Below are 23,081 nucleotides of genomic sequence, written 5' to 3'. Positions count from 1 at the left end.
AGCATACCTGAAAGTAAAAACTCGTACAATTCCAAATTAATTTAATAAAATGAACGTACAAGTTCAAAACTGCACATGTGAGACCTAGTAAATGGAAGTGCACAGCAGTAGGGTGTATGGCATTGTGTTATTAACTATAACCCCTTTAGATCTATGCTTAGTCCTTGTACTTCTCCCTTCCCAAGTACAACAAGAATAACTACTATCCAGTCAGGAAGTGACATGTTGAAGACAAATACATTTTACATGTTCATTTTACAGCACCATGAAAGATTCAATTCTCAACAGTACCACAGCAAAACAAACCTGCCCTGCGGAAAGACAGTGGCAGACTCGGTGTCAAGGTGTTGTCAGCTGTTTCAAGGCTTTCCAGCAACGGTTTTGCTGAGACAAGAGTTTTATTTCCCAGGAATGTGCAGCATGGAGAATAATTCTGAGATCAGGAAATACTGGTCAAATAAAACCACTGTGTACTAGATGTAATGGAATAGCGTGTTAGTCATTGAATCTCTTGGCAGTACAATATATGTTACCTGAATGCAAAATACTATTTCTTAAGGCTGGCAGACTGCAGATATATACAGTACCTGGAGTCGCGGGTGTTGGTGTGAAACTGGCCTTTTGAAAGGTGTTGTCATAGATACAGATATTTTACAACATTTGTGGATTTTAAAGAACACTGAATTTCAATTTGGCCTATTGCTGTTGATCTCAAGTTTTCTGGTGTGTCCCAATATCTTTGTTTTCCATGTACAGTAATTCCTATTTATAGTGCAAACCTCTATTGTTCAGTAATACACTAGTCATGTTTTTTTTGCACAGGGAGTCAGGGCAGACCCACAGGGTATTACAGCAGTAGTAAAAGTCTACCTTAGCACATCTGTGTTACTCTCAAAGAACACGAGAACACTTGCATACGTCATAGCAATTCAGAATATCAATGCTCGTCTTGCTCCTAGTAACTGATTGATCTCCAAACTTCATCAAGTTGGGTTTATACAGCCTCAACTACATGGCTTGGTAACCAATTTAATACTCTTACCACCCTCTGTGTAAAAACAGGGGCTCCTACCCTCTACTGTAAGTCTATTTCCAGCTGTGTCCTTTAGTTATGATGTCAGTTTTCTCCCCTCTTGGTCTGCAGTTTGTTTGAAATTGTTTGTTGAGATTCAGATGCATTCTCTGGTTTGCCCACTGCCAAGGGACTTTAGGCTTTGAAACAGAAAGTTTTGGATCTGAAGTCAGATGCTTAATTAGCACTGCAGTACAATATGTGAGGACTGATCTGAGTATTTATAGACCTACAGGGCAGTACACACGTGTTCTGAATTAAAATGCATTTCTCTTGTAATCACGGTTTGGATCTGTGTTTCTGCATTCCAGCGACCCTGCTGTGGAGCTACAATAACCTAAAGCTTGGAAGGAGCTGGAGAAGAAACAACAACTTTGTTTTGTTTTTCTGGCTTCTACAATTGCTTTTATAAAAATCCCAAGGTCCCAGGATTGCCTTGATAGCTGTTCGAGAATTATTATTATTAATATTTATTTCTTAGCAGACGCCATTATCTAGGGCGACTTACAGTCGTAGGAAGGTTAATCACTCTAACGCACCGTTTTAATCAGCCTCTGTCTCTGTTCTTTATGGTTCAATTAGCTCTGTGAGATTTGAGATTCACCTACCCTAATAACAGCTATGAGGACCTGACAGAACTCCTGCCCACAGCAGCTCACAACCTTGGAAGATGAATGCCATTTTTGTTTGTACCAAGTGCTAGCCTGGTATTTAAAAGGGTTACAGCAGATGAAATCAATCCATAAATCTTACAAATGATGCGTTCCACTCACTATGCAGGTCTCACGTTTGCAGTTTTCTATAGAAGAATGTGTTTAGCAAATATGTATTCATTTTAAAAGATGTATCATACAGGTATCATACGGGTATGCATACAGGACCCATTAAGGAAAGCTCTTTGCTGCTGTTAGCCAACTGACTGGTATGCTTTGCAGTCAGCAGCATCCTTTGACCTGCTGATGTGAAATGACCTGGAAGTGCTGATGTAACGGACTACATGACAGTAAGACATGCAAATAGAGAGCTTTCTTTAACCTAAATATAGTACCAGGTATCATTTCTTAAAGCAATTACAATATGCTTGCTATAACTTGCTTCTTTTAGAACTGCACGCATGAGACCTATATAACTGAAGTGCACAATTCTGTTTTAGTGTACAGTAATGATTAAGGGGACCTGATCACAGATTCTGTACATTTTGTATTGCCATAGTCAGCTTGCTGAATGCTTAGAGTCATTAACAAGGATACAGAGAACCCGCTGAGTGAATGAGTACATTTACTTTGAGAATTGCACTTTGAGAATTGCATTAGCTGTGGAATTGTACATTTTGACGAATATCAATGATAGCCTATACTTTGGTGCCAATTAATGTAGTAATTAGTAATTACTAATTAATGCAGGACTTAATTAATGTTCGCCCGCCTCGTGTTCAGTGCTGCTCAGCTGTTTTTTTTTTTTTTTTTTTTTTTTTATCATTACAGCATCTGGTGTTTCAGGGTCAGAGTTCCTTATAAGGCAAAGCTGCTGCATCTGCAAGCTAGGGGAAATTGAGAGCCCTGGCACCAAGCCCCCTGCTCCTAAACCTGTCTTTCACACGGCTTTACCTCAGCATTTCTCTCCAGCAGCAATGGCATACAGTAAGACAGCCCACAGGCCTTTGTCCTTGATCACGTGTGGATATAGATCTTTCCCTATGCAGCTTTCCTATAGCCTAGCTTCTCTTTGTGATCTTTTAAGATATGTAAAGGGCAATTTATCTAAATGTCTCACAAACCTCTAACAATGCAAGTCTTTTTCGTAACTTTCTTTATATAAAATTGCCATAGGAATCATGGAGGTCACATGACGTTCCCTTTGGTCACATTATTGTTCGTCTCCCTTAATTCCTACAATCTGCAAATTAGAGAAAAGCTATGGGTCAAAGCAAATGGGGGGTAGTAACCTATGCCTTTTACCTCTGTTGTGTCCTGTGTTGTCCGTATTGCAGCGTTACATTTTTAAACATATTGTCATCTCTTTTGAAATCTTTACTCTCATATCATGAGTCTTAAATCCACTGCAGAATAGAATACAGTACATTTCTCAACATGGTTAAGGAGAATTTCTCTTATAAGGATCGCAGTGTATCAGGGTCAAGCTCCCTCCTGCATGATCTGGATACACTGCAACATTTAAAAGAAAAATGACCTTTCTCCTGGCTAATGTTCCTGAGTAAAAGTTGTAAGAAAAAGTAATTCCCTAGTTGATTTACCTGTGATGTGTGAATAATGATATCAAAACAATTATGTTGAAAAATATATTGCTGCGATCTGAACAACATGTCGACTCACCAAAGGTAAACGTATTGGTTTATAAAAATCACTTTGGTTTCATGTCAAATCTCATACGACTCACTGTCTGAAATGGGAATATTGTTATTTTTTACAATTGGGTCACCAAGGGACAATAATAAAAGAACAGTGAGCCGTTCCTTCCATTGGCCTTCAGTTTCTGGGCTGTTATGATCTTTAAATGACAATGGAATCTTCCAGCACCCACCATGGTTTCCTCCTGAATAGCCTGTGGCTATGCTTCTGTTCATTATACCCACAACCTTTCTATTGAAATATATCTATGCTGTATCCGTCTTAATGATCATGTCTACTGTAGCAACTGTTCTTTTTACAAACCTAGGAGCTATGATGACTAATACACTAAATTGATTATGCCTAAAGGTGTATGACCTTTGTGCACCAAAGAAAAGGCTTACATCCGATTTGATTTGTAGTTCGTATTGATTTTGCCAAAAGGTGCAAACAATGCCGAGTTTCTTGGTTTCAGCTACAGTTTCTTTCAGTCGTTTGAGCTATTAGGGGAGTGTGTATTTTCTTTGAAGCTTGCAGGCAATGCTGTGAGTGTGAAAGAGTTAATTGTCCTCAAATGTCTGCAATCAGCTTCCTGATGTAATTTAAAATAAATTAATAATTTATCCTTATTATGTTTTGGATAATGACATTTGATATACAGTAGTAAATAAATGATCTGAAAATCACTGTGTGGGTGCTGACACACTAGTGTCACGATAGTATCAGTATCACAGTACACGTGCTGGTCCTACTATAATGCATTATATGATCAAATAATAATATAATTATAAAACACACTTTTTATAATTAACTACAATGAGCTATGTTGTGATCACTATACAAACCTCAATTACAATATGATATATAATGTAAACAATCCTTATGTCCCTAATAATCGCAGCCTATAGATTAGGTTCAGTGAGTAGAGAAGAGCTACCTGTAAAATACAGCACCAACCGGGCATATTAACTTATCTGAAACTCGGTCATCCAGCAATCGTAGCAGGGCACTACCACACGGTAGTTGGCTGCAGAACTTTCTGATTGAACGTCTAGCTTTAAAAAAGCAAAATGGAAGGAAAAAAAGGCAAATAAACGTAGAGATTGGAAAATGGGAAGAATAACAATAAAGCCACTGTTTGTCAGTTTCATACCTCAATAAAACCCTGGTTATCGGGCATTACCTTAGTAGCTGGCCTTGTCTCTCTACAGTAACGTCCTAGCCTATCTCAGACTCTTACCTTCCTGACGTGGCCTTCTAAGTCCCTGTATTACAACACCATTTCTGGGGGAATTTATGAATGAATGTTGAAAGTTCTGGATGCTTAGCACGACATCACAGCCTTTTTTGGACTTTGGCTTCTTTGAATTGCTGTTCAAAGAGAAGACAAATGCTTTTCAATTAGATTAATAGCTGGTGACCTTCTCTTTTAGCATGGCAGCAAATCCCAAGACCTGATATCTAATTCCATTCAAAAACTTCCTGCAGGAACAAAAACAGATCTCGAAGAGCCATAGAAAGGCAATACATCCCTGTTGCATTTGACCTTGGAAGTCAATTGAAGAATAATAATCTGAATTAATGAGGAGTGAGCCCCAACACAGAGGAAGCTGTCCTGTTTATAAAATGTTTCTTTTAGCGTTTTACTCGCACTGAGTTGCCCATGAAAAGATCCATTATGCCTGGTTGTCTGCTTCGAGCAGCTGCAAAAGACAGATCACTATTGGTGTGTATGTGCCAGAGACTCTCTGCTGCAGAAGCTGCCTTCAAAGACACTCAGATTGTGTTCATGGTTAGCTTGTTGCCCAAGTGTTGGTTATTGTAGGGCTGTAGAGCACTGACAGAACATTTGGCTATTTTGAAACAACATTTGAGTAGAACCAAAGGAACTTATTTGTTGGAACCTCCAGCCATGTGGCCACTCTACTGTTCTGAGGTTTTCAAAGCAGTATCAGAAGTTTGGGAAAAGCTAAAATAATGCTTACGAACCTCACAGATTTCAGCCAAGAGGCCATTATCACAATGGGAGATGCTAACATGCATATGTCGTCCAGTACAAAAAAAAACTTTTTAAAGCCTGAAGCATGTTTTATACCTGCCAGATAATAGATATTGAATATATATTCAATTGATTTAAAATGGGTTGCGTTTGAGAACCATATCCATTGAAATAAGACCTTCCCAGGCGTTTTGCATAGTTTTAGACCACGTTGAACTCTTGAAGGAGCTGGAGTCTCCTGTGGTTTCTCAGGCTGCTGTTGCAAAGAAAGTTGGCGTGTCAACATCACAGATGACTCGCATTGTGATAAGATGTGATTTAATTCTTCATGTAGAAATAAAAAACAGCGATTAATTTTAGGAATAAAAAAAACAATTGACTCAGATTTTTTATTATGTATTTAACATTTAATCATACTGTGATTTTATTTTATTTCTTTTCATTTAGAAACAAAGTGTGACTAATGTCATCTCTAATGCCTCTTGTTTAATTGGGACAGTCGCTTATTCAGGATATTTTTACTTCTCCCGAGAAGGCGTCCCGATAAAGCGGCGCAGGCTGTACTCCGCTTTGATATCTGTTATTTTACAATTGCCAACCTGGCCTAGTGTTTCCACATTTATAAATATTTGTAAACTTGTACACCAGCTGAAGAACTAAATGGCTCTGTTTACACACACAGACACACTAATTGGATGTGCTCAATTTGCAAAAAAGCTGATGCAATGGAAAAGTAAAACTAAGCTGTACGTTTATCTGCTCCATTAACAAAAAAAGCTAATCAATGACTGGCTGAATTCAGAGACAAACCCTCCCTTTAAATTCAGAAATTTGCGCATGCGCAGTATAGATGATCTCAACGTATTTCCCGGTCAACCAATTTCCTGTGACACCGGGCACTATGCCTGACTGTGGCCAGCACCAGTGTCTCTTTACTTTCATGACCAAATCTTAAAAAACAATATATAAAATACATTCTGTACCTGCCAGTGTGTCTCCCATTTTCTCAGAGATGTAATGTAGGGAATCAGTGAAGCTCTGAGTGTCTGAGGGTTGAAATGAGCCTCCATTGCTCTTGCTTCATCGCAGTTGATATCTGATGGACAATGTGGAATGACAGTCCTGTAATGCAGAGCGCGGTCACAATGGCATTTCCAATCTGCTTGTGCAACAACACTGCCCCTTTCTGTGTAGTGAGGACATTTAGAGAGCTTGCTGGTGCCTGAGAGGGTTACCACAGTAACCAACCTGAAATTGTGGCCTTTTTTATATATATCTGGGCATCATCAGTGTAATGTCAGTCTGTATGGAGGATTGCAGAGAAGTTTGGCTTCAAGTTTTTGTTTTTTTTAAGTTCATTTTTAGGCTACTTGATTAGTCTTAATCTGAGCCATTGTATGCCTGTATTTAATGTGAATTTATACTTGCAATGTATACACATTTTCTTTACAATATATGTATTAAAAAAAATGGTATCTACCAAAATAATGTTGCACTTCCATTAGCTTCATAGGTCTCAAATATGCAGTTTGCAAAGAAACCCGTTTTATAGTAAACATGTGTTCTCATTTTAAGACAGGCGTCTGGTACTACACTAAGTTAAAGTAGTTCTCAGTTTGCTTGCTTTGCTTTCCAGGAAGTTACTGCTTTACTTCCTTGGTCATTTCATGTGACTGGCTGAAAGCATGTCAGTCAAGGGGAAAGAAGCCACTGACGGGGTGGTTCTAAAAGCAAGGCTTGCAAATAGAGATCTAATTAAAATGTTATAACATGTGTTTCTTTGAAAACAGAACATTTAAGTCCGATATATTGAATGGATGTGCATGGCAGAGAAAATGTATTTAACAATTATGCTCTTTACACTTAGTTTAAACAACAATACATTAAATGAGAGGGGATTGTAGCTTTGTGTTTTGTTGCATCCATTTTGTTGTTTTAAAGTGACCGTTCCGGGTCCTTTAATTTCTGCTGAGGAGTATCTGATTTCATTGTCTTTAGTCAGATGTTTGATTTTTATTAGGAATAACCCATCCTCTGTAACTGTGGATTAACTGGGTGCTAATTGTAGTAGTCCCAAGCTAAAAGTGTCCTGTTGTACTGTATCGTGACCTATGTGGTTCTTTAATTATGTGAATATCTGCCAATAAACAGATTCCTTCAAGGTTCCTGCCCTATTGCAAACTGACCTGAGGTAACCGAAATGGAAATAATTATACAAAAGAATGCTACTTTGGTTAGTGAGTGCTTTAGGTAGGTGACTGCACCAGTCATGTGGAAATAATTAAATTGTGAACGAGTCACATCCCCCCCCCCTTGACTTGACAAGCATCGAAGCATTTTCATGCAGCACAGGGGATCGTGTGTTGAATTATCTTTGGCTCCTGCTGCTGCAAATTGATTGTTTGTGAAAGATTGGTGCTTTTAATGTGACTGGCTGGGCCATTTGTCGAATGCCACTGGGAATGTGTACTGTAGATTGTATTATTATTATTATTATTATTATTATTATTATTATTATTATTATTATTATTATTATTATTAATAATAATAATAATAATAATAATAATAATAATAATAATAATAATAATAATAATACAACCTTTTATAGGGTAGAATAGCATGAATCAACTATGGTGGAATGTTCTTTATTTGAGCAATGCTTTAGTGAGTAAGTGATACAGTACTGTTCTATACAGAAGTTAGAGTAGGGTTCTATGAACCTTTCCCATAACAAATATCCTTTTGATATTTTAGCTGTTTTTCTTGTGAAAAGTATAAGCAGGGCCCTTATTTACTGACCAAGTCTGTCTGGATCTACCCCACTCTAACTACTGTACCTACTTCTCCAAAGGGTTATCAGAGACTTCTATAGACCCTTGGGATTGGGTATAATCAAGTACATTGTTGATTTAAATACAACATGTAGCCTAGAGATGAAGTTATTTCATATAAAGACCATCCATACATGTGCGCCCAAGTTCAACACAGTGATGCCACTATTGCAGCTGCCCTTGTGCTACCATTGTTCCAGTACCAAACCATTGCATTGTCATGGACGTCCACAGTATTGGAAGATTGTTTGTAAGGTCATGTTGGGAGGAACAGGCCATCCTCCAAACGCATAACAACATTAAGAAGCCAAAGAAAGGGGAAGAATGCATGCAAAGTAGAGGAACCACACAGTGCACAAAGTGTTGCCCAGCAGCTGGCTATAAATCTGTCTACACTTTGCTAACAAGATTCTTTAACTGGTGGCACAAGTGTGGATTCTGAGTAGGCTATCGGAATGAGTGGCATGCTGTCAGCGTCCCACAGCTACTACAAATGCTGACAGGTGCCAGTCAGTGTTGGTAACCAGACCTGCTGAAAAGTTAGCGCTAACAGTTGGCTTTTAGAAGTCTTTGTCTGTTTCCCCTTGCACAGTTATCCAGTACCGTGAACCACACGATGTAAATATAGGAGGACATTTAAAGGCTTGAGGTAGGCCTTTTTCAAAACATGTGTGGAGGTGTGGCAGAGAAGTATGGCCGTACTAGGGAGCTGATCTGCTTACTTTCATTAAGAGGAGGTGACATGTGTGCCCTGACTCCAGTTCCAGCATTTTGTTTATTGCCCTGCAAGCACAGACATACCCAGAGCCATAGCAGCTTCATTTCTGTTGCGTTAAGTAGTATTTCAGGGCTTGTCTGACTAGACATGTTTGTCATTATTGAAAATGCAGAAGAACTGTACTTATTGATTCTACAGCTTAGGAAAACATTTCCTCCCTGGAATGTACTTTCTGGGAGAGCTGCATTTTCAGTCCCGGTAGTTATCAAGTGTTTTTAATAATTAGATATTAGCTTTTACTCAGCTCTTGGGCATTCTCACTCAACACTGTGCCTGATCTGCTGATCATCACACTGTCCATTTGTTTTCTGTAGTGTTTTGGAAAGGCTCCAGTTTTAACAGTTAAGTGATTTATTTCCAGACAGTGGGGTCTCATTGAAATACAGCAACCTTTATTCAAAATGCGTTGTCACATCCCAATCACAGCATTATGTTATTTTAGTAAAAGTTTGAATGACTTGTGCAAAACACAGTTTAATTATTATGATGAAGCTTGAGAAGTAAGGTTTGCAGAAATGTTTAATTTCCATTGAATATTGATCTTTTCTACTGGTAAAAATACCTTTAGAAAAATCAGTTTGGTTGTCTCAGCTTTACAATTTAACCGCCCATCAATGTTGTACAGATGATTTATTTCAGTTGCAGTGAAAGGGTTCAAGTTGGGATTGAGGTGCACTCGCTTCCTGAGCACTGTGCCTGACTGTAGCCTCGTCTGCAATTCAATAAAGTTACACAGTTAAAGGACAAAAAGGTGGATTCAAAAGAGAGAAGCACTGTTCTATGCAGTATAATGCGTGTTACTTATTTCAGACATGTATGCATTGATTTCCTTTCCAGTCATTTATAAATTATGAATGATTATGACATTTTTGCTACCAGATACATTTCAAGCAGTGTTTGTGTGAATATTTGTGCCTTCACTATTTTTATACTCAGAATGATCCAGGCATCTAGGAGCCTAGTGTAATGCCTCACAAAACAATGGAATCATATCGACGTCATACAGTCACAGCCGTTAGCCCCTTGAGAAAACGCAGGAATTCCTAATGGAAACGCACAACATGTCATTCATCTGTCAAGGCAACGCTTGGCAATAGGATCTGTGAAGGAGTTTCTAATCTGCCTAGTTTTATGTAACTGTATAAACTGTAATATCTGTGTGAAGAGAACAGCATCTCTGGCAAAGCTGTTACTACCAGGACACGAGACTCAGACACAGAAGCTGCAGGTTAAGCGTGAATGCACACGTTTAATAACAGTTATAATGGCAAACAAAGACAGTACACTAAACAAAACACATTAACAAAACAAATGGCACAAGGGCCAAAACAAAAGGTCTGCAAAACTCACAGACATAAACACAGCACAGCAACACAAAACACAAACCTCCGCCTCTATCACCAACATTATGTCTCCACTAATTCCAACCTAACACCCGTGATCGCCCTTTTTATACACCTGTGGTTGGAGCCTGCTTAATCATGTAATCATGTATTACGTGGCTTTCACACTGCCACACTGCCACAACCTGCCTGAGAAGTACAGGTTTCAGCTCAGCAAGCTCTTTCTAGATGTTTTCATTCTTTCCTATCAAAGTTAGGCCTTGGAGAAGTTCAGTATGAGTGATGCTCTCAATACAGCACACACACAAACAAACACACAGTTATGAACAGTTATGTCATGCGCACAAATGTTATTGAGCTTCACCCCACGATATAGCCACCATTGCTGAAGTTTAAATATAAGGTAATATTTCTGAGTTCTTCTGACACATTTATAGCTGAAGCAGTTTTCACATGACAGTAACTAGGAATAAATACCAGCTTCCCAGTGTCTTGGGGAGGTAAAAAACAGACTGCTGTTGAAAAAGCATGTTCTAAAAACATATCTACTGGATCCCTGTTGCAGTATTCCATTCCTTTAACAGGGTGGATGCTCCAATAAGTCAACTCAGATATTCATCTTATCACAAAGGATGCCTGTCAGGTGAAATGATGATGGCACACCACCACATGAAACATTACTGCAGGTGAATGGAATTCGCACCATGCATTTCTAGATATCCTATCGTCACGTTTTCCTCTCAGGCTCCAATGGGTTGTTAAAAGAGTAATAACCTCTCTTAAACTAAATTCTTACATGACAAGGTATGTTTATCCAGTGATGGAGATATAATGGATGTACTTATCCAATTGTGATGAAATGTACTTACAACATTCTTTTTTAATAGAACTTTATTATAATCTGTGGAGGAATCTGTCAGTTTAACACTGTTGAATATTAAACAGTCTTGTGGTGTAGCTTGTAAACAGGCTCTGAATGTGTCAATTAAAACCATTGCATTTATTCCCCCCCCCCCCCCCTTTTTTTTTGAGCAGTCATACAATCAATCTAATCAAGGAGAGAAGTGGTTTGAAATGTCTTTCTCCCTGGGGCATTACACCCTTGGCTTCGTTTTGTTCTGGTTTGGATTCAGACCACCTGGAATCTAATTAATATTGAACTGGGTATGCCAGTATGGTGGCCTGCATGGTTCAATAATAACACGGTTAGAGCAAAGGTTAATGAAATGAATTTGATCGCAATCCAATTCCAATCCAATTTATCAAGTCTGGCCCTAATGGAAGGGAAATTAATTATACATGTTCATAAATTCTCTGTGCTATGTCTGATTTTGCCTAATCTCTTCTCAGCGGGGGGGTGGGGGTGGGGGTTGAAAGGTCTAATGAAAAACTGTTAGATGCTAATTACAGATAAGTTGCATTTCATTTGAAAACAGTTTCAATAATATCAAGTTAATGTACCTTGATTATTGGCTCATTTGTGGTTAGTTTTCTGTTATTGGGATCAAACTGTGTGTAAATTGTGTGCTCTCATTCAGAGCTCTTTTTGATCAGAAAGGTAGATTTTCGCCTGTTACTATGAGACTGCAGGGACATTTTATTAGAGTACTCTACTAAACCAGTGCTTTGAAATCAATTTCCTTTCCCTTTATTAGCTACATTATCACTGCTCCCTTTTTATTGGGAATATTTTAGTTAATCACTTTATCAAGATATAACATTAATACAATGCTATAGATAAACGGCTGCATCCTGATACTTTTGGTGTCAAGCAGCAGTTACTGTATTCCTTCGAATTTAAAACGCCCTCAAATTTAAGACGCAGCCCAAATTTACCACCCTCAATTTGAGGAAAAAATAAAACATCAAATAAATATGCATTTACAACCTGAATTACACTGCTGTATTGTACAAAACTGACACAAAACAGTGTTGTTTTAGATTAACCATGGAGCTCCTTTATTGTGCTGCGCTCTGTATAATACTTAAGATGGTGTCTCTGTCGTACACACACCACCACTCACTCACGACATCACACATCCTGGCAACAGCAAGCATGACACAACACTCCACAGCATCAGACAACATGTAACCCAGCAACCACAACAACACTGAACATTGCTTAGCATGTCGAAAAATATGGGGTCTGATCAGCATTTCCGATCTGTCCAAGCTGGTATTGTTTGTTAGAAATGCTGAAATTGTAAACATTTCTCTTGGAATTCCTCAGGAAGCTTGGTTTGTTTTTTCCCAGCAGTGTCACGTTGTTGCTTGTGTATTCGGGCAGTGATGTCTTTGTTGTCTTTTCTCAGCAGTCAGTCACGTTGCTGTTTGTGTACTCGGGTAGTCACGTCTTTTGTTGGTGATTTTAATACACGCATCACTACACTGTACTCGAATTTAAGACGCAGGCAATTTTTGAGAAGCAAAAAATTGTTAAAAAAGCGTGTCTTAAATTCGAAGGAATACAGTACTTTTCATATAACATGGTCTGAAATACTGAAGTATAAAATACAAAAAGATCTTAAACAGAAGTATAAAATTGCTAATGCTGATGAGAAGTAATACAGTAAATATGGATTGGCACTCCTTTAAGGTCAGAATACAGTCTTGTTTTACTGGAGGGAGGTGATGGTGTTAGAGGTACAGGGAATTTAGGCCCAAAACAAGCCTGTGAATCTATAGTTGATCTCTGTACTTCACAGGAATTTAAGATGTTGTGCGTTTAACCTTTTATGTGGTTTATGATCTTGGTAACATATGGTAACTGCTCAAAACTGTATGCTCTGTAGCATAAAACAACATGAAGGCCTGTGTTTGCCTTTAAAAAAAAGCCTAATTGTGACATCTTAAGCAAGTTAGAGTTGTTGTCTTTGGCAGCCAGATGGACATTGCATCAGTCAATTATTTGTTATAAATGTGTGAATGGCAGTTATTACAAGACTACTAACTCAACTGTTATGTTGTAGAAAAATAAAACTTTGCCATGTATTGTATATATACTGCATTTGCAATCTGCTCTAGTGATTTAAAATAACTAATTGAGGTATTCTGTAAAAACCGCTGCCCCTGTTTGTTTTTTACATTAGAAGGAGAACGACTGAGCTGGATTGGAAAGATTATTATTATTTTTTTATAGATGGAAGGAAAAAGTTTGATAAAGATGTGTTAATTAATAATTAATAAACATTTGCTGACTGTTTTACTGCCTGTAAGCATTCAACAGCAGCTCATACTGTGCTATCAGCATGTTGTTGATTCATCCAGTGCAAAATGTGGGAGCATCCACACTTTTACTAGCATGTGTTGTATAGAGAATAATATTCCAAGCAATTTAGCAAACTAATAGTGTTTTTAAGGTTAGACATTACGTTAAAGATTTGGGGTAAAATTTTATTTTAGGTTAGGATTACTGTAGGTTTATGAGTAGATGCATGGCGCATTTGGTTCTGAACGAATCAACTTATGTTGGCTCAATTGACAGTGAAGTTAATAATTCATAGATCTGACATCAGAACAGTGAATTACCACACTATGACATCAGAACAGTGAAGTCTTGGCTTTGTATTTACTGCGCTGCATCTTTAGGTGGCATGTATTCCTTTTCTGAGTTTTAATGTACACATAGGGTAACCTGTAGATGCTTAATTAGAAATAGAGCGGAAGAGGAAGGCCTGATTGTCCGACTGTTGGCACAGACCCCGACTGGACTGTTTTTAATTAATCCGTGTGGATTTTGCTCACAAGCCAAAACAACTGTATTATGCCTGTATTAATGCTCCCAACAATAGCCAAGCTTAAGCTTTACTAATGACTAACACTGAGTTTTCTCCCTTTGTTTTCAGGCATATTTCCGACAGGGTGTTGCCCTCCAGTACCTCGGGCGCCATGCAGACGCGCTGGCAGCGTTTGCCTCGGGCCTGGCTCAGGACCCCAAGAGTCTGCAGCTGTTGGTTGGCATGGTGGAGGCTGCCATGAAGTCCCCTTTACGAGGTAGGTGGCATGGGCACCCAGAGCTGGGGTATTTCAGTTTTTGTGTTCAAGAACCAGACAAATTAAAAAAAAAACATTCATTATAATTCATTTTTGTACTCAAAGTGAAAATGCCTGAAAGTGTATAACATAAGTAGGCTTGCTACTGTTTGATTTTCATTTTTTTGCCAAATCAACGTTTAATATCAACATTTATTTTATAAAGAATTTACCATTTTTTTCGATCTTTATTTTTCAATTCAAGCAGAGAATGGGTGAAGTCGACCTTTGTGCTTTCAAAAAAAAAAAAACATCTGAAAAACATCTCATTTAGCGAAAGCCCTTTATCATATTCAACATGCAACAAAACCATGGTTACCAACATTCTAATTGAAGTAAAGTTTGATCACAGCTGAGCTATGCATTTAAAAATGGTCTCAAATAAACCGTAGTAAACGCAGCATATAAAAGTGTATTACACAGACCTTTATAGCATAAATTTATGAGTAAAAATAATATGCACAGAACAAAACATTAGCTAGTTGAACGGAACTAACTTGCACTTATTATTCTGAGTCTGAGCTCCCCCTTTCCTACTTCACCATAGCCAGACTCAGAGTCACTGGAAGGCAAGGCAGACGGGCCCGCTTCATCCTGCCGCAGAGACTTCAGCCGTCGGCTAGGGTATTGTGCACAATATTCATTAAATGTTTTTCTCTTGCACCCCCTTTTAAATCAAACTAATAACTGTCACCGAATACCTAAAGCAAAAGCTTACGTACACCTTAACCCGCTAATTTCAAAGTAGGCGCTTTGAATGACGGATGCTGTAGCTGGCAAATGAGAGCATTCTAGCACTGCTTCAGTCAATGAGATCTGTCAGGACAAGGTGAAACTACAGTACTAACGGACCACTCAGATGACTGAAAGCGACCCCCAGCCATTCAGAGTGGAACGGAGACGGGACAAACAGCAAGTATAAAAACTACACAAACTAGAGCGCATTCTTAAATGATGATTATTGGTAAAGAAAATAAAAAATAGCGAGTGGTTTTACTGACGTTTATCATATAGGAGGCTGTGTGGTCCAGTGGTTAAAGAAAAGGGCTTACAACCAGGAGGTCCCCAGTTCAAATCCCATCTCAGCCAGTGACTCATTGTGTGACCCTGAGCAAGTCACTTAACCTCCTTGTGCTCCGTCTTTCGGGTGAGACGTAGTGAGACGTAGTGACTCTGCAGCTGATGCATAGTTCACACACCCTAGTCTCTGTAAGTCACCTTGGATAAAGGTGTCTGCTAAATAAACAAATAATAATAATATATAAATTTATTTCAGTCTAACTGATATTTTTTGGGAATTCGACATTTAACGAGCTTTACCAATTGATATCGAAAAGTAGCAAGCCTAAATATAAGCTGATAACGCAAAATCTGTTAAAGTAATTGTAGCAAACAAAATAATTCCATATTTTGTACCCATTTTGCACTTCCATTAGCTACATAGGTCTCAATTGCGCAGTTTTTTTAAAGAAAAAACATGTTACAGCACTGTGTTTTCATTTTAAAACAAAAATCTTGTACTAGATGAGGTTAAAATAAGTTCTCAGTTTGCTTACCTTGCCTTCCAGGAAGTCTGTTACTTCTTCACTTTCTCTTGAGCCATGTCTCTTGAGTCAAAGCATGTTACTGGCGGAAAGCATATCAGTCAATAGGGGAAGCAGCTGGTTGGTTAATGACAGGAAAGAAGCCAGTGAAGGGGTGGGGAAAATGTCATCCTCCAGGTGACCCAGGAAGTCTTAAAGCATGGCTTGTAAACAGAGATGTCTTTAACCTTTAACCTCGTTTAACCTCATGTTTTAAAATGAAAATACATGCTTGCTGTAACATGTGTTTCTTTCAAAACTGCACATTTGCAACCGATATAATAAATGGATATGCATGTTGGAGAAAATGTATGGAACTGTTTAATAATTTAATAATTATTTTATTATTATTTATTATTATTTATTTCTTAGCAGACGCCCTTATCCAGGGCAACTTATAATTGTTACAAGATATCACATTATTTTTACATACAATTACCCATTTATACAGTTGGGTTTTTACTGGCGCAACCTAGGTAAAGTACCTTGCTCAAGGGTACCACAGCAGTGTCCCCCCACCTGGGATTGAACCCACGACCCTCCATTTTAACAGGATAATGGCTGTTTAAACATTTTGTGCCAGCTCTACCTGCTTCATTGCCCTGCCGCGTGACTGATGCCCTTGCCCCACCATTGCTGTTCTTCAAGTTACTTTAACTGCCCTACTGTATAAGGAATCCAGAACTCATTATCCGTGCAAAACCAGGATTCACATTCAGTGCAAGGATAATGAGCAGCAGGATCATAAATTCCATATAACTACGAAGGCTATAAACATTTAATAGATACTGTGGTATATACTTCATTAAGGATCTGTATCAAGTCAATAGACCTTGAACCCAGGCCTCCAGAGGTGAAAGTAAGATACTAGTGAGGTTAGCTCGCTGCACCACTAGTCCAAGCTGTCTGTGCTGTATGAATTTACTGGTGGTGTGTATTATTTTGGCACCATATTATTAGAATTTACAGTATTAGTGTTCGTTTTCACTTAACCATTTATAATTCCATGACTGGGTTATAGTGGAAGCTCCCATAGGTGCATATGTCACTCCTTTTTTTCCCCAGAGAAACGCTTATCCTGAAGAACCTTGGTTAGGACAGGTTACTGAGAGAATCAGAATCTGGTGCTATATGAAGGCAATGGTCCATGTGTTTGTGATGCATTTGTATATGCACCTGCAGTGGATGTAGGTCATGGTGATGATTCTGATACAGTAGCTTTTGTTTTCACAGGCATGGCCGAGTGTATGCTGATTACACACTTGTGTTAGTGCAGTACACTTCAAGTTAACCTAGGATTACCTCCCAGGAATTGAAAGTCTCTTTTTATGGCTTGTGTTAATTTAGTTCTCCTATATTTCAACACCTACTGTATAAACTTCAATGCCACAAAGTGAACATGATTAGAGTTGATGAACCTGATTTTAAGTTCAGTGGTGATGAGTAACACATTACTGTAATCTGATTACATTTTTCAATAACTTGTAATGGTTCCTTTTTCAGACAGGTAACAAAATGTGGTAATGCATTGCATGTGAAAAAAACAACGTAGTTACTTTTAGTTACATTTAAAACAAATGGAAATCAGAAAGGGCTTGAATGGTGCAAGTCAAACCCTACATGTCACATAACTGGATCTTCAAATAATTTATTAGAGCTTCAGCCTGACCAAACCGAAAAAAAAAATCTCTATAAAATGTAAACGTGCCTGAGAAATAACTATTTTTAACTAGTTACATTTTTCTTCAAGTAACTTGTAACTGTAAAGGATTACTTTTTAAAAGTAACTTCCCCAGCACTGTCCGAAAAGTCTGAGCTCAGCCTCTGACTCAATGGCACTCAGGCAAGGCAAGCTCCTCCTTGTGCCACAGCGCCCCCCAGCTTTACATTTTGGTAGCAGAATAAAAACACATTTAGCCAATATTGAAGATAATGATAAATAAAATAAATAATTATACAATTTACTTCCTGAACTTCAAAAGATACTGACACTTTTTAGATGGCATGCCTAAAACCGTGAACAAAAGAAGCTTTGTGCTCATGAAATGAATTGTTGTCAACTGAAAAATCTGCCAAGTTCCAGTCCAGTGGTGTAAAATTGAAATTAAAAATGAATTTCTGAACCAAATGACTAACGTGTGAATTGAAAGACTGGAGCTGACCCACATAACAGAGGAAATGATGCCTGAGTTCAGTTTTCTCCCTGGTAAATATTATTTTCACAGGCTGCAGGGAAGCAAGTAATCATTTAGCACCCTGGAAGAGGCGCCATAAGTTAGGTGTTATAGTTATCACCACCAGGCCTCGTTCTTGTGAAGAAGCTAGTAACACATTTGAACTGCTCATTATACAGACTCTGCCTCAACCTATAACGTGGTTTTGAGAGCCCTCTTATTTGTCTCTGGTATTTGAACGCCTGTCGTCTCGTTGTAAGGTTGGTTTAGTACATGCTTAGGAGGCTGGGTGCTGTTATGCGTTTGAAGTGTTTCCATTTGATTTATGGTGTTATTTTAAGTGTCATGTAGAGCCCCATTACAAGCTGTTTAGGCATACAACTACATATAGCACAGACATTCCCTCACGACTCCTCCATCTTTGTCTCTCTCAGCTCCTCCTCCAAAGGACAGTTACACAAACAAGGTACCTTGTAGGCTTGAACCATACTTTGGGAGACTGACCAAGGCTTTGTAAATGGGCAATTTTCAATTTTAACACAAACCAAGGTTTGTAACCTAAACTAAATGGGGCATAGTGTTTCACAGGGGGAGACAATTCCACCCAGACTTTACATACAAGGGCAAGTGGAAGGGGGGTTATGGTTGAACCCATTTAACACATTTTGAATGCATGTCGGGAGGTTTGAAGAGTCAAGGTTAACTGCAGTTTGAGTCAACAGTGGGCAGCAGTGCAACATACTGTACTGTGGCACAGTTGGAAGCCTTTTGTAGCCTAAAGGCAGAAACAACAAAATACCCCTGTTGAAGGTTACTGATACATTCACTGCAACGTAACTCAATGTACAATGTAGTGTGCTGAAATCACACATATATGCAAAGTCCTTGGTGGTCTAGCCCTGATAAAATATCTGTTTGCTAACAGAGTCTTACTGTCCAAAAATCCATGTAGTGTTTGTTTTTTCTAAATTTTAAAATATTTAGGAAACTTCATGCTGTGTATTATTTAAATCAATAATGTCTGACTATTTACCAGAATAAATTATAGGTGAATTGACAAAATTAGGAAGCCTGGACTAAACAGTTCGTAATTGACTTAAAGCATCCAATTGAGTAAGATTGATTATTTACTGGTAGGCCCCCAGCACTTAAAAAGCACACTCAGAGGCACACTGCTGCATAGCTTTCACCATGCAGAATGACTGTAGCAGGCCATGGCACTCCAATCATTTGCCCAATACATTCTTCAATTTGATGCTGTCAGAAATACTCGTATTGGAATAGTAGACACAGAAACCCTCACTTTACTACTCAGACACCTAGAGCTTTTCTGAAAGCACATTAAGTACAGTGAATAAGGTACAGCTAAAACATGAACAGGTGATACATTCTGACAGTTGAATTATGCAGCTACTGTACTGTATGTGACTTTTTGTGCAGTTCTGCTGAAATGGTTTTGAAATGTAAGGTCATTTTCTTTTTGTGCTGTTCATTGTTTTACTCTTCAGGTTTTCCGCTCCCTCCAATGTGATGAAACTACACACCAACACTAAACATTGTATTTTAAAGAACTTTTCATAGATAGCTACCAAATGAAGGGACCCCTTTAATTGGGAGCACAGTCTAATTAACACCCTGTATTGAGGTGATTAGACAGAGGCTAGGAGACACTACTTCACACACAGAGTGCTGAGTGTATGGAATGGGTTCCATAGCCCTGCAGTTGATGCAGAATCATTAGGATTCTTTAACCTGAAAACTTTTTGAGATCAGTCGGCTTTAAGGACAAGCATAGATGGTCCGAATGGCCTCCTCTGGTTCATAAATGTCATGATGTTCTTGCATTCTTCTGAAGCATGACTCCATCTCTTTTGTCTCCTGATTGCAGACTCTTTGGAGCCCACGTACCAGCAGCTCCAGAAGATGAAGCTGGACAAGAGCCCCTTCGTGGTGGTGTCTGTGATTGGCCAGGAGCTCCTGACAGCCGCCCACCACGGCGCTTCTGTTGTCGTCCTGGAGGCGGCGCTCAAGATCGGGACCTGCAGCCTGAAGCTGCGCGGGTCTGTCTTCTCAGCCCTGAGCAGCGCGTACTGGTCGCTGGGAAACACAGAGAAGAGCACTGGCTACATGCAGCAGGACTTGGAAGTAGCAAAGACTTTAGGTAAGCTAAATGGTCGGTTGCAACCTTGGAACCTGACTTGTGCTTTCTGTTAGTTTAATTGTATTATTTAATGACAGGTTGACTAGTTCACTCTTCTTCTTGTTTAGAATCGCTTTGTATATCATGTATTGTTTCAGTCGTCCCATATTGGTGACATTTTAAAAACGCTTAAAGCACCCTTGTGTCCTCAATAGGACCTGCCGCCATTAACATGCTGCTGTTCATATATGAAGTACAACATGTGTCATATGATGCATTTCTCACATATGCATTTTTTGTGTAGACTAGAGAAAGAGTGTTTGCAGGGCGACAGGTTAATGGTTACACTCTGGTGTTTTTAGAGGTAGGACATGTTGGAGAACTCTATTGAGGCCACAGGGCTGCTTTAAACTTTTTAAAAAGTAACCAGGATGTGATGACTGAAACAGAAAATGATACAAGAAGAATACATAAGACTCTTTATTTTGAGTGGCATAAATAAACTAAACTTGATTAATTGCCACTTAAAATAAATTGTGAGTGATATTTCATACCCATGTCAAGTTGCTCTTTAAGATTATGTTGCCACACTCAAATCCATTTCCTGGGCAGCAATATAGTATTAGGACCTCATTTGAAACTCACACTCTCTTACTATGCTTTGGTTTGAGAGCTGGGGTTCAAATACCTTCTTGACCAGAAGAGACCGAATAAATAGGCTTCACTAGTTTACTAGAAAATACCAGATGGTGAATCTTTTTAAAAAAACATAAAGTACCTCAACATATGACTCTATGAAGAAGCTACAAAGCCAGGATTTGACATCTAAAGCCGTTTTTAAAGGAGTTGTTTGAGCTCGGATTTCATGTGGCTTAGAGTGTGTTATTTCTGGTAGGTTAAGGCGTTTCCTAAAATATACATGTAACTGAGGATTTAAACACCATAATAGCAGGTTTATAAGTGCTGGCCTGTTAGTGATTTGAAAACACAGTGCAATTTGAAGTCATTTCTTCCCCAGGATCCTACACACTCACTTCACGAAGGCTGTTTTCACGATGGTGTTAAAGGTTAGCACCAGTGATATTTTCTCTTTCACTGAATGACTTATACAGTGGAAGCAGTGTGCTGATTATGTGCAGCATTGATTCAACGCAAACCCGTGTCTCATTACAGACCAGATCGAATATCATCATAGCCTTCCTAATGAAACCTTTAAATATACAATTCCATTTATAACAACAGTGATCTTCTTGAATACATATTTCATAGCTATTGCCCAATGCAGAAGTAGTCATTCTGCTGGCTAGAACGAGTACATATTTGAGTAGAATAGTCAAGATACGAATCGTCTGCTAGTCGCCACTTTAAAAAAAACATGTAATTGATAATGTCTGGTGCTCTGTTTGTCTACATACGGTTTTGTGAACTATATTTTAAAACTGCTTTGAATTTTTTTTTTACTGTTCTAAAATGTCATTTTTACGTTAATGGATTGCAACTGCACTGCATGGATGTGAAACCGCACCCTTCACAATTATAATAATAATAAAATAATAATAATAATTCAAATACAATTAAAATATTGATAGTTTGCCATACATCAGTAGCATTTTTGTGTTGGTGCTGCGGCTGCTTTGAAATTGAAGTGTGTGATTAGTCGGCTACCAGTTTCTGAGGTCGACTGTCGCTTTTCTAGTCGACTATCAGGTGCTTCTTAAATGGGGCATATTTTCAACGCGTTTACTCCAGTCTGTAGTGTATCCTATTCTCGGTTATAACCATACAACTAAGTTATTTATTCCATGTTATCTCAAGGTTGTAACAGTAACATCATTTTTCTCCTTTTTAAAAATTAGAGCTATAAAGAGTGGAGGAAATGCTTGGAAATATTACCTGAAGAAACTAATATAAGTAGACTTCTCTCACATATAGCAGCACACTAGAGAAGACACTTGCACAGTATCTATATGAACATAATGTCACATCTCATTTTTAAAATTTGTGTCAGTTTTTCGTTAAGTATATGGAAAACTACAAAGCGGTATGTAATTCAATATGTTAATGTAACATTATTCATCTGGTTTCGTTTGACTTTATGAAGCAGTATTAATTAATTTAATCAGGTGATGCTAAACTTTTGCCCATATCTGTATTATATACACAGTAGTGTTGTACACATGTACTCTGCTAGAGTGGGTCTTTTTGTAGGTTATTTGAGTGGGTACCAATATTCAAACTATGTTAAAGTTTAATATTAAAATTTAAACATTCAAGAAATCAGTTTCTTGACTTTTGTGCTTGACAGCAGTGAACAAAGTAATTGGGAGGAATACACTGGAGTTTATTTTTTTCACAAAACCCATATTCAAAGTTTCTCTCTAAGCTGTACAAGATGAACTCTCCGAAAGGAATCGTCTGCATGTTGTTTCTCCTTGTTTCTTTGTGTTCCTTGTGTGACCGGTTGACCTGCACAGGTGTAGAGGGGAGCTCACTGTGTTTTGTGATTGTTTCAGGTGACCAGACGGGCGAATGTCGGGCCCACGGTAACCTGGGATCGGCATTCTTCTCCAAAAGCAACTACCGCGAGGCGCTGACCAACCACCGGCACCAGCTGGTCCTGGCCATGAAGCTGAAGGACAGAGAGGTAGGCCTGCCGGGTTCAACCTCGCAGTGCTGTTACTGAATTAATCATCCACAGTGCCACGTGCATTGACTGACAATGAGAACTCGGCAGCTTATTTGGCCAGCTAATGCCTTCATTGATGAAGGCTTTAACCAAAC

At 38.6% G+C, this 23,081-nt stretch overlaps 1 protein-coding gene across 3 annotated transcripts in view; it reads left to right on the top strand.

The window, feature by feature from the left end:
• Window positions 1-23,081, top strand: part of LOC117428232 (tetratricopeptide repeat protein 28) — a 445,426-nt gene that overhangs the window by 280,910 nt on the left and 141,435 nt on the right. For all 3 annotated transcript variants that reach the window (XM_058994785.1, XM_058994784.1, XM_058994786.1), the window contains 3 exons: window positions 14,217-14,364; window positions 20,049-20,321; window positions 22,814-22,944. In XM_058994785.1, the coding sequence (XP_058850768.1) occupies window positions 14,217-14,364; window positions 20,049-20,321; window positions 22,814-22,944 (552 nt within the window). The remainder of the gene's footprint in view (window positions 1-14,216; window positions 14,365-20,048; window positions 20,322-22,813; window positions 22,945-23,081) is intronic.

Source organism: Acipenser ruthenus, chromosome 21 (assembly GCF_902713425.1).
Source record: "Acipenser ruthenus chromosome 21, fAciRut3.2 maternal haplotype, whole genome shotgun sequence".
NCBI lineage: Eukaryota > Metazoa > Chordata > Actinopteri > Acipenseriformes > Acipenseridae > Acipenser > Acipenser ruthenus.
Note: the sequence above shows the minus strand (reverse complement) of the source record. Positions and strands in the feature narration are given on the sequence as shown.